Consider the following 16,457-nt stretch of genomic DNA (forward strand, 5'->3'; position numbering starts at 1 on the left):
ATCACCCTGCCAAAAAAACAACAACAACAAATAATCAAAAGCATAAATACATACATAAAATCTCTATTCTGTTCTCTTCCAGCTATCAGCTACCTGAGCAGACTTTTTCTTCTGTGTGCAGTGTTGTGGCAACATAAATTCTGGGGAGAAACGCAATCTTTAAAATTGTACTAAAGGTTCTGCACTGCACACTGAGCAGATCCAAGGAAAAGGAATAAACTTCAAGTATACATTCGAAATTCAGCGATGTTCCTCTTAAGGCAGGCAGCATATACAGTATCTATAGAAAACAGATTCTGAGTGTGTATGTGTGGGTCTGACTGTATAAAGAATGTCAGTCACAGTAACTTTTCATGCTAGAAGCATGGAGCTCTTGACATGAGACTCAATCAGCAGCACTAAAGCCTGCCTCTGCCTCCTCTGCTGCTACCACCCTACTTTTGTGTCGACTAATCTGCACTGTAGCATGTAGAAGAGCCATTTGATATTGTCTTCCCTGGTGTTTTTCATTATCACCGTCTTACTGCAGCCTGCCGGCGGCATTACCTCGACATTAGTGGGCTTGACAGGACGAGAATCACCACACAATCCTGTCACAACCTCCCATCTCTGCTATAACCCTACTGGCATTTCAAAGCCCCTCTACCTCTTCTTATCTCTCACTTGCTTTTTTCAGCTTTCAGGTGGATCTGCAGCAGGGTCATGGACAATATTTTTAGGAAAATTACTGAGAGGTTTGGTATTTTGTCAGAATCTTTGTGGCATCTTGGCAGAAGGCAGAGTATAAAGAACTGTCACCTGATAAAGACAAAAGAGCAGAATCTTCACTGGAAAGACGATATTGTATAATGCTATGTTCTAGCTCAAACATCTCTTTTCAGATATAGTTTTACAGAGATATAGAAATGAGCTTAATTTAGCAACATGTAATACATTCTGGTTTTCGTAAAGTATGACTGAAGTAGTGTTATAGTAGTAGTATATATTTATGTATTCCTGTGGAAAGAAAATCAAATTAACATAGCTCATTTTAAACACTCTACACTTGCAATCCTAGAGTCCTACACAGAATATGTTGTATGGCTCAGCTTTTTAAACTAGTGATCCTGAGCTGAGATAGATAGATAGCATCAGTTTTCAGACAACTGGGGATACACTCACTGGCAACTTTATTAGGCTACATCCATATAACTGCTCATTAATGCCTAATTTGCCAGTAATTTGACAGCAACTCAGTGCACTTAGCTGAGTAAACATAGTAATATTGGCCTGCTAAAGTTCAAGGCCTTTATCAGAATTTGGCATAAAGGTGATTTACATTATATTACTTAAAGCTGTCCAGACACTTTTTTTCCAAATTCCTTAGACTACGATGACCTGGATGACTGAAAGCCTTCACAGACATAAATTATATTACATTATACTAATTGTTGTTTGTGTCAGGTGGGCTGGTCTAAATATTTCAGAAGCTGTTGATCTACTGGAATTTTCCCAAACAACCATATATAGGATTTACAGAGTGAACTGAAAAAGACAAAATATCCCATGAACCGAGATGTCCTGATGATGTCAGAGGTCAGAGGAAAATGACTACACTGCTTTGAGCTTTTAGGAGGGCAACAGTAACTCTCATTGCAATCAAAGTATACAGAAGTGTAATAGCACAACATGTCAAACTTGTAAGTAGTTGGTCTACAAGCAGAAGACCACACAAGGTGCAGTTTCTGTCAGCTAAGAAAATGAGCCTATGTGAATTCTGACTGAGGCAACTGGGAAAACTCTGATACTAAAAATATCTCAACTTTTATTGTATCACTCTGACAGAACAGTAAAAAAATTGGCATAAACAACATGGAAGCATGGATCCATCCTGCTTTGCATCAATATATTACGCACCATGTCGCAAAGCTCATAAAGATCATCTCAAACTGGTTTCTTCAAGATGACACTCAGTAGTCAAATGAGGACTGTTTCCTGCACCTTGTTGAATCTAAAAAATTACCTCAGTTCAGAAGGCCAAAGGGTGTCTGGATGGGTACCTAAAAACCTGTCTTGTGAGTGTATGTCCATCACTGACTGCGTTTACAGGGGATTTCAAGGGGAAATCCTTCTCATCCCTTTTTGAATTTACATCTCGGGATTTGTTTCATTTTTTTTTCCTAAAGCTTTAGTCCCAAGTGCTTTGCAAGGTTTAAAGGTCTCTTGGATTTGCAATAAGAGACCTGTTCAGTTTTTCATTTCGGAAACATAACTCATGTTGTAGACACACAAATACAGAAAGGAAATGTCTCTCACTGATCCCTTTGCATTATTTACACTACCTTTCTTGCTTCAGGCAACGGTTGATATTATTGTACTTGAGCCCAAACAGAAATTTAAAACCCAATCACATGGACTTTCAAATATTTCACCAAACGCTTGCATTATTATAGATATTCATATTTCCTTTCCTTTCTAAGCAAATTAATATCAGTTTCCAAGCAAATCAGTAATATTTTGTATTTCAACCTCTTTTCAGCATCTGTTTGATAATTATAATGTTACTGTGTCTGTTTTTTTGTTGAACTTTGGTTATTTTTTGTTTTCTCTCTTACCTTGCTTGTCTGAGTCTTTTACACTTTGTCGTCATTTCTTTCCAGCCTTTTGTGTTTGTCTGCCCTGCCCGCATTAGTTTCCCCCCGTGTTGAGTCAATTAGTTTTCTGCATTGCCTATTTATAGCCCTGCCCTTCTCATCATAGTGTGTATGCTTACCCATGTTCTTTACCAGTGTTCTTCCTTGTGCTTGTTCTTATTTTTGTGTTTTCTTGAACTTTTTTCACCTCCACTAAATCAGCTTTACGTTAAAGCTCACTTTTGTTTTTGCAGTGTGGCCTCCTGTGTCCTGCATTCTGTGCTCATTTTTTCTTAATATAGCATAAACTTGATATACAGGCAGCTATGTGATAGCTTGCCATCAAAATTACTACATATCTTGATGTTTCATTCAAATGTGTGCCTCTAAGTTTCATTTTACAGCCATTACCTAAGTAAAATAGAAATATAATCACACAATAAATATGCTGAAAACAAAAGTAGCCTAATTAAACACTAATCCTCATCCACCAAGTGTCAGAGCTTAGATGGCCTCTGCAATTAGCAAAAGTCAATTGATCTCTAGAGAAAAACCAGGATGATACCTGTAGCTAATGACATCATTACTGTGATCTTCAAAGCAAAAATTGAAAATAACTGTAAATTATAAAAAGCTGAAAGACTTACATCGTCTTAAGCTGCAGGTGGAAATGTAAAGAATGATTTAAGGCAGTTTCCTATTATACTGACAGGGCTGACTTAAAGCAATACCTCACTCAGGTAGATAATTTTTACCTCTCAGCACACAAACCTTAGCAGCAGGTCCAACATCTCCCACCCCGGAGAGCCACAGTCAACAGCAGCATTCAGACTTTCTCCCCTGCTTTTGGTATTGATATTTGCTAACAGCCAAAATTACTTTTTGGAAAGAATCACCTGGGATGTTATATAAAATAATAACTCCTGGATCAACTTTGCCTTGTGTTTCATTACATTTCAAAATGAAAGTAAGAAAATGGCAAGTTGATTTTTTTTTCAGTGGTCACCAGGTGGACTCTGAAACACAGCTTCAGCTCTTACACTTCATCCTCCATAGCTTTCAGATACGGTTCTGTGCAAAGGTTCTAGGCACTAAAACTAAAGTAAGGATGTTTTTTTAAAAAAAATGATGTTATAAAAATATATTTTTTTGGTTTTTGAAATTGACTCTGCATTAAAAATACAAATAAGAAATAGATTTAGACTTAAGAAAAAATTATTGTTTGTTCTTAAAAAATTTGCAAGGTGCGGTATATATTAGGGGTGCAACGATACACAAAATTCACGGTTGGTTCGATACTTTGGTGTCACGGTTCGATATTTTTTCGATACAAAAAAATGTTCATGCATTTTTAATTTGTCATTTATTAAAATTATAAATATATATTTTAACTCAAAAGTACAGTTTTTAAATTTAACCCTAACCCTTGTGCGTGTTTTTTATTTTGACAGCGAATGCGCACCTGCGGACCACTTATGTGCAGCCCTGGTTATTTAGCTCATCATATCGCAGCCACAGAAATTCTTTTGTCCATGAAACCATAAAGCTGCACTTTCTTTTTGCCTTATAGTCTGATTTGTCATAACTTCTCCGTTTTGTGGTAAGCTTTTCTTTGGCTGTCACTTCTTCACCCTGACCTGTCTTATTTGGCTCAGCAGAACTGAAATGCTTTTACACGCTCACTCACATAAGCTCAGCGATTCTCTGCGCGATCAACCTCTCACATGTTTAAGCTTGCTGCAGGAGATTTCACTTGTCATGTTTGCATAGTAAGCTAACGATTAATAAGACGATGTCAGAGGAATTGGTGCACAAATTATCATCACTCACAGATCAGTGCTGTCGCTCTCTATACACAGTTCGCACGATTGCAAAGTGAAAGCAAAAAAACAAGCGCAAATTCAAACGCGACTTCAATATGTCACATATTGACAGTGGCTCACCGATGCCAATGACATAATTACCCAGCTACATTTCTGAAAGAATGCAAAAGCATTGACATATATTTTTCCTACAATAGCCCGACGGGCAGGGAAGAGAAAGATTTTGGTAGCCTGACTGAAAAAAATCGCTAGCTCCAGGACGTCGGGCTAGCGATATTGCAAGCCCTGTATCTGATTGAGGAATCACTCATCTTTGGAAAAGAGAGTTTATTACAGAGAAATGGCTCTTTCCAAAATAAAAGCTATACTATCCGCTTCTTCTGGGCTATATTCTCAGCAGCATAAGGAGAATCATGTGCTAACAGCTGTCTAAATGACTCGGCTAAAGTTAGTAGCATGCTTGCTTTTTTTTGTCTGCTTCCACTTGTCTTTGCACTAGGATGATGTCGGCGTAAATGTGCAGTCATATTCGTTGTGTTCCCACTAGTGCTTTCAGGTTAATCTCGTTGAAATGACCTTAACGCCACAACACGGCAAATCTCCGTTAACGAGCTACCGCCGATCGCTCCGTGCATGGGGCTAGACGGCCAACACGTTAAGAGCTAACTGCGCTAACACACTAGTTCACACCAATGTAATTGAGCATTGCATGGCACATCCAACATACTGTTTTACTTTAGTCCATGACTCGCTTACCTTCAGGGTCATACGTCACATGAAAACCAAAATAATTCCAAACGCCAGATCTGAATGAGGTTCAATTTGCCTGTTGCAAGTAGAGCTTAACTTCTGTCTCGCTAGCTTGCCCTGCGCTCTTCCTTCTGACTATGCTGTCTGTGTTGAGCGCTCAGTGGATCTGCGCTCGACAGTGCAGCCTAGGCGGAGTAGTCGAACGCAGATTCACTGAGCGCTCAACACAGACAGCATCGTCAGAAGGAAAATTGATAAAATAAATTACAAATGTTGTATTGTTCGATACATATGCGTACCGAACCGAAAGCACTGTATCGAACGGTTCAATATCGATACGAATATCGTTGCACCCCTAGTATATATATAATACATAAAATATCTAAATGATCTTAATTTTACAAAAAGGAGTTTGCAGTATTGTGCACATCATAAGCAGGCTGTCTTTTGAAGTACAAAGATAAGAGTACATTATGTAATAAATGTAACTTAGAATAAAAGGAGAGAGAGTTATCCGACCTCCTGGAATATGAATTATCTTATGCATCTTACAGCAATAACTGTAAACTGTGATACACATTTATTGTGTCTAATACTGATGTACTTTTTCTTCAGGAAGCCCGGAGAACTTATTACTTTTTTTTATCCTGTCTTCCTTCTCTCTCCCCAACCGGTCGTAGCAGATGGCCCCGCCCCTCCCTGAGCCTGGTTCTGCCGGAGGTTTCTTCCTGTTAAAAGGGAGTTTTTCCTTCCCACTGTCGCCACAGTGCTTGCTCATAGGGGATCATATGATTGTTGGGTTTTTCTCTGTATGTATTATTGTAGGGTGCACCTTACAATATAAAACATCTTGAGGCGACAGTTGTTGTGATTTGGCGCTATATAAATAAAACTGATTTGAATTGAATTACTTTCAGGGTTCCAAGCACTCATGTATATATCTTTCTACGTAGCACTCTTAATTCTAATTCTTATTCTCATGTATATATCTCATGTATAGCTCATGCACATATCTTTCTACGTAGCACTTTTAATTCTTATCCCTACTTTTATTTTTTCATGTCTATTTAAGTGCTATTTATGACACTATGTTTGCACTGAAGCACCGCAGCAATTTCCTAATGTTGTAAACCTGCTCAACATTTGGCAATAAACCCCTTTCTGATTCTGATTCTGAAGTAGAGATGTATGCTTTCTTTCTTCAGCTGAGAATGCTTCACCTATGATGCTCAGTTGACCCTATGAGAGTAAACAATACCATGAACATGCATTTATGTATGCATGTGTTTGTGTCTAGACAGGAGAACAAGACTATAATCCAAATTCTTTTTCTGAGGAGATTACTTGTTTCAGTTGTCTCTATTCTTTTGTGCCACAATATCATACTAACACTATAATTTTTGTTGTGTAATATGCCAATCTTGGCTGTGTGATTACAAGATAACATATCACTAAAGACTAATAATTAAATGGGATGGGCAAAGCTTGAAAGACTCCATTCAATCATGCCTGGGTTATGCAAAATAAGTTTCTTGATGAACACTTCCACCTAGAGGATAATTGGTGCTAAAACATCTAGTTTTATTTTGTTGACGCTTATAGGGAGCAGTACACATGGGTGAGAGAACATATTAAGGAAAAAACACAGTTATTTAAAAATCTCTTCTTCCTTCCTATTTGAGATTTTTCTTCTTCTTTTTTTAGTGTTATAGAGTTTGATGGCTACGATATCCAGGGAGCATCTACGAGAACTACTCCTGAAATCTTTATCCCCTACCCTTTTGTAAGAGTTAATAGTACCAGTGGAAAGAAGGTCCAACTGTCTGCTTTAAACTTGGCCACTGAAAAATACTAGAATCTGTTTGTCTTAATGCTGAATCTGTTTAAATCAGTTTTGTTTTTATTCTTATACTGCAAATAATTTTTCTTAATGTGTTTTGTTTTTCCTCTCTTGTTTGGTGAGCTTTCACAGGGCGTATTAGGTCACAGTTGCTGTTTGCAGATTTTATGGATGGGTTAAAAAAAATCAGTCATAGTACATTCTAGCTTTGCACTGTTTACACAATTCATGTTCAACTAAAAATCAAGACTGTAAACCAAGACTACATTTAAATGTATTTTTAGTTGGCCTAAGGATACATGATACAATCTATTGCTGTAATATAATTCTCATTTTCCCCATAGGTCAAAGGTCAGGGTGAAATGCACTGCAGCGCCGTCCCGATAGACGTTAGCAGGGCAAAGGCGGCAATGAACAGGCCTCTGGACACCCACATGGAGCACAGTCTCTCTGATGCTGACACAGTCCTTATACAGACCTGTTAACTCCTACATACAGAGCTGCTCTGGCTTTCAGCAGCCAGTTAGTTAGTAGTACGTGACTGTTTAACCTCACAGGCAAAAGAGTAACTCTGCTTATGGCTGCACTGCACATTGTTACTTAAGAGTAAATTGTTGCAAGGTTAAACTTTTACTGCACTGTTTGACTGAAAATGTTAAGTCTGTTGCACCAGAGCACACCTCATTTCACTGCAGGGGTGATTCACAGCTGATTCTTTCCTGGCTAATATAGCTTATGTGTGTTTATGATATAATTTTTTGTCCTTAATCTCTCACTGATGAAGTGTAAAAAGATATAGGCTGCCCCTGGTTAAAACTTTTTAGATATGCAAAAGGTTAATTTGCTTTATGTACCCAAATTTTCTGTTTCTGCTTTCTCCCCTGAACATTCATCAAACAGAAAAAACATCAGCAATGCAAAGCAGTTTAAAAAAAAGTAGCTTAAAAAAAATAAACAACAACTGCAAAATGAAAGTAATGTCAAGTTAATTTTTACTGGAATGTAAGTACAGGTTTTACAAATAACAAGATTCACCTAGAACATTTACACATATAAGTCCTGTTAGAATTACTATTTTTAATTCGTTTACTGGCTATGTTACATACATATATAACTAGCAAAGGCAGTAGCTTATTAGGAACAATGCCAGGTTGTTATAAAAGGCATGTAAAAAGGTGCAACTTTCAAATCCAACGTGGATCTCAACGAGATTAAAAGAAGAGTTACAAGTTGTTGTTTTTTTCCCTCTTTGAAAAACTGTATTAACATAATGAAACTGCCCCTCTGGGATCAGGCAGCATTCAGTAGGAGAGGCTTCATTGGTGATCTTTGAGGAACTCCTTCATGTAGTCAGCGAGTGCTTTAGTGTCCTCCAGTGTTACAGCGTTGTAAAGTGATGCGCGAATTCCTCCAACTGACCTGCAGGGTGAGAAAAAACAAAAAAAAAGTGTGTTTCGTACTCTGCCTTCTCTGTCTTTACAAAATTACAAAGCAAATCCAACATCTGTGCTCCTGGCTAAAGTTATTGTTTCCACTTCCATCCATGGGGTCTGCTTGATCCATCCTAGTAGTTATGAGGTAAGAGTCAGGCTTTACCGTGGACAGATCACCAGTCTATTACAGGGCCAATACAGAGAACCATTCAAATCATATTCACACCAACCACCAATTTTGAATTGTCAGTTAGTCCAGGTCCCAAGCACCAGCACTAACCAATGTGCCACCCTGTTTCTATAACCTTAAAAGGGAAATTAATTCTACTAGGTTGCAAAATCTACATCTAAAAATCAGATTTAATTGAGCAACACTATACACACAAAATGTTTGTCAAACGAACCTGTGTCCTTTCAGTGAGATCATTCCACGTTTGGAAGCACCATCCAGAAACTCCTTTTCCAAGGCTTCATCTCCCTCTTTCTTCCCCACACGAAATGGTACATTCATCCGGCTCCGACAGGCTGTGTCTACAGGACACCTGAGCAGGTGGACACATGTTACAGCTCGTGGCCATAAGAAGTCTGTGTGAGCTGCTGTGTTTCTGTCTCTTTACTGTGTCTTAAGACTCTCTGCAGATCCTTCCCCTAATGAAGAGTAGTGAGCTGCTGATTGGACCATGGAGCACGTGACTGCGTTCAAAAAGCCGCTCTGACAGCTGCCGGGAGAGAGAGAAGCGAGCGAGCAGTTTTTGACTGCAGACATGGACCTGGCCCTGGTTTCCAACTTTTTGGGTTACTTTGTATCTGTGTAAGCATGCTTGTGGGTAAACTCAGTGCTTATGCGTGCATAGGCTGAAGCTGAAGGGGTGAGCCGCCTTTTCTTTTGAACAGTTTTCTCCTGTTTCTGGACTAGGAAGCGAGGGATAGTATTGTCATTTGTTTGTTTTGTTTCGTTCTTAGGGTTTAGTTAGTTTCCTCTGGCAGGACTTAGTTGGTTTTGTTTATTATTTTGGCCTGGGTTGACCCTGGAGCTATGCTTCCTGACATTAAAGAAAATCACCTTTTTTTTACTCATAGCCGGTTTCGGATGTTAGGTTTGGGACCCAGGGTGGGTACTTGCTTCTCTCTCCTCAAATCTTATGTGCGTCTCTACATGCCTAGACTCGGGGCGTAACAACACAGCACACAGCTCTGGGTTGAACTCCTTATTGCACTCCTAATATGTAGGTTTGGTAGAGTTTTACTTCCTGACCCATTTGTTCATTATCATTTTGCTTTTTCCTCTGAATTCTCGTATTTAAATGCCGATGTGATACTTACACATAGAAACCATTAGAAGCATTGATGATGTCATAAATCATGGAGGACTTCTGCTTGTTGAGCATCTCCATGGCAGCACTGCCGCCATTGTTCTTTATCCACTCCAGAACCAGGCTCATGATGTAGATGCTGAACCCAGTGACGAAAAAGATTAAAGTTTGTGACAAATTGACATATTGATCATCTTCAGTCTGGAGGATAAAGATTAACTTCTTACACTGGTGAGTTTTTACCTGAAACATGGGGGTGTGTTGTACAGGGAGTTCATCTCAGCCTGGACCTTGTAGTCCAGGACAATGGGACACTCTTTCAGAGCGTGACCTAACAAGTCCTCCCGCACAATGACCACGGTTACACCGGCACAGCCCACATTCTTCTGAGCCCCAGCGAAAATGAGCCCAAACTGCAGATTGCAGGAGAGCACAATAAATACAGCCTTGCCTACAACTACGGGTCTACTTTGAGACAAAAAAAATGCCTTTGATTTGGCGAGAGGGAACTTATAAGTTCAAAAAGAAGCTAAGAACTTTTGGACATGTTCCCCACTCAAAATTCCCCGGTAGCCAATATGGCAATACAGAACTTAAATACATATTTAAGAACAGGGTCCCAGAGGCACAAGAGTTAAATATATACATTTTTCAGTCGCATTTTTCCAGCTCACCTTAGAGACGTCCACAGGTCGGGACAGGAAGTTGGAGGACATGTCGCTCACCAAGACCACCCCATTTGTTTCTGGGGTAAAGTTATATTCAACACCATGGACTGTCTCATTGGAGCAGTAGTACACGTAGGAGGCTGAGGGGTTCAGGGTCCAGCTGCTGGGGTCAGGGATTTCTACACACACAAAACCCAGCATAATAAAATCAAAACAAGACTTAACAAAGCATCTATAGCCATGCTAGCAGCACAGTGAGAGCAATCAAAAACTTAAAATAAAACTTCATGGCGATAGCATAATGTGAAGAAAGTCGTATCAGGTAAGAAGGCTCTTAGGCAAGCTTTCTTGTAATTTTTTCAAGTAGTCTTCAGGTATAGTTCTCCAGGTTTCCTGAAGGACATCCAAAACTCTTTTTTGGATGTTGGCTGCCTTTTATTTTGCTCACTTTCAAGGTGATTCCACACTGCTTCAATAATGTGTGTTTGGGAATACTGCCATGCTGAAAAATGAAAACTACCTTTCCACTGTATCCATTTCTGATGATGCTTTGGTGAACAGTGATCAGCTGAAGGGCCAGATGTATCTCTTGAACCTCGTTTCAGGTTTTTGTTTGATTTTCTGCCATTTATTGAGGTCATGACTTTCAGATACTATTTTGCTGCTGTAGATAATTTTTAGGCCTCTTACTTCTTTTCCTAGATTTTTCCAGTTTCCTCAAATTTTTTAAAGGACACACTGCACACCATACCGAGATATGCCAATATCTATATTGGTAGCGAGACATAACAATATAATAGCACTTTGGGAATCAGCTTACTGGTGCAAAAATACAATTTTACATCTGTCAAACAGTGTTATCTTTGTCTGTGAAGATTCTCACTCATCCAGGTCATCGTAGTCTAAGGAGTTCGGAAAGAAAAGCTTCTGGACTTATTTAAGTTTCCTTGAAGATGTTTCACCTCTCATCGGAGAAGCTTCTTCAGCTCTGACAGCAATTGGTGGAGAGTCCCAGATTTTAAGCCATATGGGAGTGTCCCCAAGAAGGTCATGTTATCTTTGTTTTTTCCCATAGATTCAATTAAAGAAACGGGAGAAAATGTATGTTTGCAATATGCAGATAGAGTCTAAATATAATTCAATTAAAATTGTTCTTTGTCAGCTTTTACTACTTTGTGTAGACGCAACACTGGTTAATCCCTGGAGTTACATGGCTTTTTTAAAGTTTGAATGATTAACGCCTCTAAAAATGGTCAGGTGGAGTAACTGAATTGAAAATAAGTGAAAAAGTCGCCAGTTTAAAAAAAAAAAAACCTTTGAAAGACCTTCAGAAAGCCTGAAAAACTACTTCTCAAAACCGCTGCAAAAAATTAGAAGAAAGTCTGTTTTCCTGGCACAAAATATAAAGAAATGAAGGGTGGCTTAAGACTTTTGCACAGTACTGTAATTCAAAGCACCGTAGCGTTGATTCTAAATATTACGCCCAACCATGTGGAAATGACCACTTGTCTTTCACTGGTGCTTGGCTCTATTGTTTATTATGCAACCGCCCGGGTACACAGCCAGATTTTGTAGACTCACTGTCCTGATGCAGTCAGAATAACAATTACTGACTATTTCAGCTTATACTAGTTTTTCCTTTTTTTCCTGTTTTAATGTCATGGCAGGAAAAAATAAATAAAAGAAAAAACTTGCCAGTCTGCACACTTACTCGTGTAACTATCCAGTTTTGGGTGAACAACATTCACTTTGCCATATTTTTCCGCTTCCTTTGCTGCTTTGGCCGACCACGTGCCCGTCACCAGGTAATCGGCACACCTATCCTCCTTAAGACCAATCAGGTTGAGAGGAACACTGCTGAACTGTCCAGACCCACCACCCTGCAGGAACAGCACCTTGTAGTTGTCTGGAATATTTCTGAGAAAAAAAAATACCAGTGTGTGTTAAAGGCAATCCAGACATAATCACGTGCAGATGTAAACTTACAGGAAGTCTGATTCTTAAACCAAGCAAAGGTACAGTTTGAAAGCAAAAAGCATCTCTTTACTCAGCTGAGACACTAGTGTGGTTTAAATGTGATAGGTAAAATATGCAGCTATCTCTTGTACAGCTCTGCCTCCATCGGATTGACAGCAATGTGACTGTCTAAGAATAACTTCGAAGAAAAGGTGCACAACCATCTCGTTTGACCGGTTTGCCTGTCATTAGCACTGTTGTACAAAAGAGGAAAAAAGGGTACGAGTGTTTATGCATTAAAAGAAGTCTGACTATGATTACAACACGTTATGTACTGTCAGCTGAAACTACAAGAAAAAAAATGAACACCTTTGTTAGGAGACGTGATTATAGTGCAGCATATCTGAAGAAACACAACAGAGCAACAAAAGTTACTTACAACAGCTCTCGCAGGAGGCTCTCTGTTTTGTTGATAATTTTATTGAAGTCTGATGATCGGTGACTCATCTCTAGTACAAAAAGAACATTTTGGGGGATTTTATTTCACTGTATATGACGTACACACACCTTTGATGAAAATCTGATATTTGTGATGTTTAATATTTCACAGATTCCAGAGACTGAGGAAGCAGTGATCAGCTATGAAATATCTGGACGTATGGAAATCTCTCAAGGTTTATTAATCTGGACACAGTACAGTAAACACACACTCTGTATGAAATGTCAGCTACAGGCCACAATTAACAAGAGGTCACAAAGGATCCATCTCAACAGAGTCATCCTTTACTGAAAAATCTAGAGACAATACATTAACATGTTTGTGTACTGATCTGTTTTTCTACTCACCGAGGACACTGATGCCAGTGCCGCTGTAGTTTAGGAGCTCATTCTGAGCTTGAAGCAGCACCTGCAACACATCGTGTAAGTATCTCTTCAAAACGTCTTGATGCATTCTCAATCATCCAGGAAAGTAGATCTCCAAAAGTTGATACTGTTCATCTGGACGTAGCGTTTTGTGGGAGAAACGTTTCGTCACTCATCCAAATGACTTCTTCATTCTCCCCAAACTTCCCCAAACAGTACATTTGCATAATGACTGAAACCAGCCCACTGAGGAACAATGGGCTGGGAGGTCAGTTCCTTAATCTTAGTATAATCTTACTAAGATCTTAGTAAGATCTTAGTATAAATCTTATAAAGCATAATCTTTATAAGATTTGGGGAAACCTGCAGTCAGCTAAGACTGAAGAAGTCGCTTGGATGAGTGACGAAACGTTTCTCCCACAAAACGCTACGTCCAGATGAACAGAATCAACTTTTGGATATCTCTTCAGAAACTATGATGGTAGCTGAACACGTTTTTTTTTCATTGCACTAAAAATAAAGTTTGGACTGCAACAAGAAAACAGCTGTTAATGAAACCACATAGATGTTTTTGGTCTTTGTTACTAACCAACATGTTGGTTTGTAAATTAAAATTAAAAATGTGTTGCACCTCTGATCACTATCTTATAAATAGGACTGCTATTAATAACTAATGAATACACATTTTAGCTCCACAAATCTTATTTGACCTAAAAAATAAAAAATAAAAATAAAAATCATACAATGACCAACTGATGCTCCTAAACGTAAACTTTGCTATCACATTAAGGTTTTTCTAGTCTAGAAAAAGGGCTTTTAGTAAATGACTAATGCAGAGTCACTGCTAAGAGAAGTTTGTACATGTGTTTTGTATATATGCTGTTTCTGGCCATTTGATAAACTCCAGTGTTTTTAAGCATGAGTAAATTAAACCACATTTTGAAAAAATGTTGGAAAGCCAAAATCTTGGTGGGCTGCAAAATAGCAAAAAACAAACTTGCCTAAGCACTAAAACAGTCGATAATCAGCATTGCGACTGTACACCGGTGAGTTTACTTGTCAGTCTCTTTCCGTTTCACAATTTTTTATTTTGTTTTGACCATTTAAACGCCTCATGACTAAATCCTTACAGTTCATTGGGTTTATTGGGCTCTACAAAGCCCCGCAGGCAGCAGTACAAACCACTCAGAGTACATTAAGTCTGCAGTCAACCAAAAAGACCTCGCGGGAGGCGTCAGTGTTATCTGGGAGCTGTGATTTGTTCTCATCTAAGCGTGTTTCTTCTGCCATCTAGAGGTTCTCTCTGCCGCTGCCAGTGAACCACAAAGGAGCAGGTTTCCACATGAATGAATGAGGCTGATGCAACTCAACACACTGTTGACTAGTGATGGGATTTCCGGCTCTTTTTAGAGATCCGGCTCTTTCGGTTCGGCTCACTAAAAAGAGCCGGCTCTTTCGGCTCCGAACCGGCTCTTCAGGTTGTTTTGTTGCTTTAATTAATTTATTATTAACAATAATATAAAATTATGCACAAAAGGAATTACTAACATAAAAACAAGTGGTTTTATTTATATATGTTTATATATAAATATATGCGGTGGCCCCTAGAGACAAAACACGTACAAACTCCAAAACACATTTCTAGCATGAACTGAACTTCCAAAGCCGAGCTACTAGATCACTTAAATTACACAATTGAAAGCATGTGTGTATTGTTTGTGTATTTATACACAGGCACTCATATATATATTCAAATAATTTAAAAAAAAGTTCATTTACCTGTTACTACCACACACCAAATCCGGTCGTTGGTACTTGCTGGCTTGTGTAGCCACAAGATAACAAAGGCTCAACACTGCGCCCAGCATCCTGGAGCACTTCTGTTGTCTTTTGTAAGTGTTTTGAGTTTTTATATGCTTCTGAGTTTTTACGTGCTTCGGAGTTTGTACGTGTTTTGGAGTTTTTACGTGTTTTGGAGTTTGTACGTGTTTTTACGTGTTTTGGAGTTTGTACATGCTTCAGAGTTCATACGTGATTTGAAGTTTGTATGTGCTTTGTCTCTAGGGGCCACCGTAAATATACTTTTATTTATTCACTCCACATAAAATGTAATAAATAAATCATATAATACAAAAATCAACTATTCACATTTCAACTTTTAACTATTTAAATTTTCAGCTTTTTCCTTTCACAAATTTAAAGTGAAAAGAACACAAAACACTGCAAACCACAACACAATTAAATATAAATTATAATATGAAAACTAAAAGAACATGCATATTCTCTGTCATATGGACCTGCATGAATAAACTTTCTCAATCCTTTATCATCTGCAACTGAAAATAGTTGTGGATGATTACTATACCTTTCTAATGTTGTTGTCCCTGCCTCTCTTTCTCTCTCTCTGGCTCTGTTCCTGTGCTACTGAGTGTAACTGCCGCCCCTCCCCCCTCTGCCCAGCGTAAAGCACAAGGCTCGCGTGCAGAGTGAAGCGGAAAAAAAGTGCGAGAGAGAGGCTGAGAGAAAGAAAAAAAAATAAAACCCACGTGACGGCTCGCGATAAGGACCCGGCTCGCGTCGTTCACGTCAAAGAGCCGGCTCTAAGAGCCATTTCGTTCGCGAACGACCCATCACTACTGTTGACAAATGCCAAACTGACAATGGCATTAAACCAAAGTCCTTTTCATCATACAGTGTCTCTCTTTACGAAAATGAAAGGAAAATTAGGCCATCGCGTCCGCGACCCGCCTGCGGTTAAACAAATTATAAAGTGGCAATTTGCTTTAAAGCAGTTTGCAATTAGCTCGCTTTTTTTCTGCACATTATTAACGTTACACAAGCAAGAGAGGGATACCAACTTACAGAGGGGGGAAGTTTTGCAGGTCCGGCTCCAAAGTTGATGGTTTGTTTGTGTTCCATGGTGTAAAGCGAGCTCGAAACTCCGGCTGGTGGATGCTGTCCCTGCCTGCTGTCTCTACCAGATTCAGCGCTGTGAAAGCCTCAGCTTCGGCCGTGTCTTTGCTCTCCTCCTCGAGCACTGGTTGGCTTGGATGCCAGTTATGTATATAGCATGTTGCGTTTGGGAACGCCACGTAAATTTGTAGCCTCAATTGACAAAATAGAGTCATGCGATCTAGGTTACAATGCATAGTTGACCAAGTAAGGGAGTATTAATGCATGATGCATCCTCAAATCCTC

General features: G+C 39.0%; 2 protein-coding genes across 3 annotated transcripts in view; both read right to left on the reverse strand.

The window, feature by feature from the left end:
• The window catches only part of LOC309718748 (transducin-like enhancer protein 4), a 73,906-nt gene extending 68,354 nt beyond the window's left edge, over nt 1-5,552 (reverse strand). For both annotated transcript variants that reach the window (XM_082554279.1, XM_082554276.1), the window contains exon 1: nt 5,192-5,552. Coding sequence is in view for 1 of the 2 variants with exons in the window: in XM_082554276.1 (XP_082410402.1) it covers nt 5,192-5,203 (12 nt within the window). In the remaining variant the exon portion in view is untranslated. The remainder of the gene's footprint in view (nt 1-5,191) is intronic.
• A 2,448-nt stretch (nt 5,553-8,000) lies between these two features.
• On the reverse strand, nt 8,001-16,332 carry psat1 (phosphoserine aminotransferase 1). The gene is made up of 9 exons (XM_082555533.1): nt 16,122-16,332; nt 13,242-13,302; nt 12,835-12,904; nt 12,151-12,356; nt 10,446-10,618; nt 10,015-10,184; nt 9,782-9,910; nt 8,863-9,000; nt 8,001-8,444 (listed from the first exon to the last, which is right to left on the reverse strand). The coding sequence occupies exons 1-9, from the start codon at nt 16,176-16,178 to the stop codon at nt 8,342-8,344; spliced, it is 1,107 nt and encodes a 368-aa protein (XP_082411659.1). The 5' UTR covers nt 16,179-16,332; the 3' UTR covers nt 8,001-8,341.
• Nucleotides 16,333-16,457: the final 125 nt, after the last annotated feature.

The sequence above is a fragment of the Aulonocara stuartgranti genome, assembly GCF_965226115.1.
Source record: "Aulonocara stuartgranti genome assembly, chromosome: 12".
Taxonomy (NCBI): domain Eukaryota; kingdom Metazoa; phylum Chordata; class Actinopteri; order Cichliformes; family Cichlidae; genus Aulonocara; species Aulonocara stuartgranti.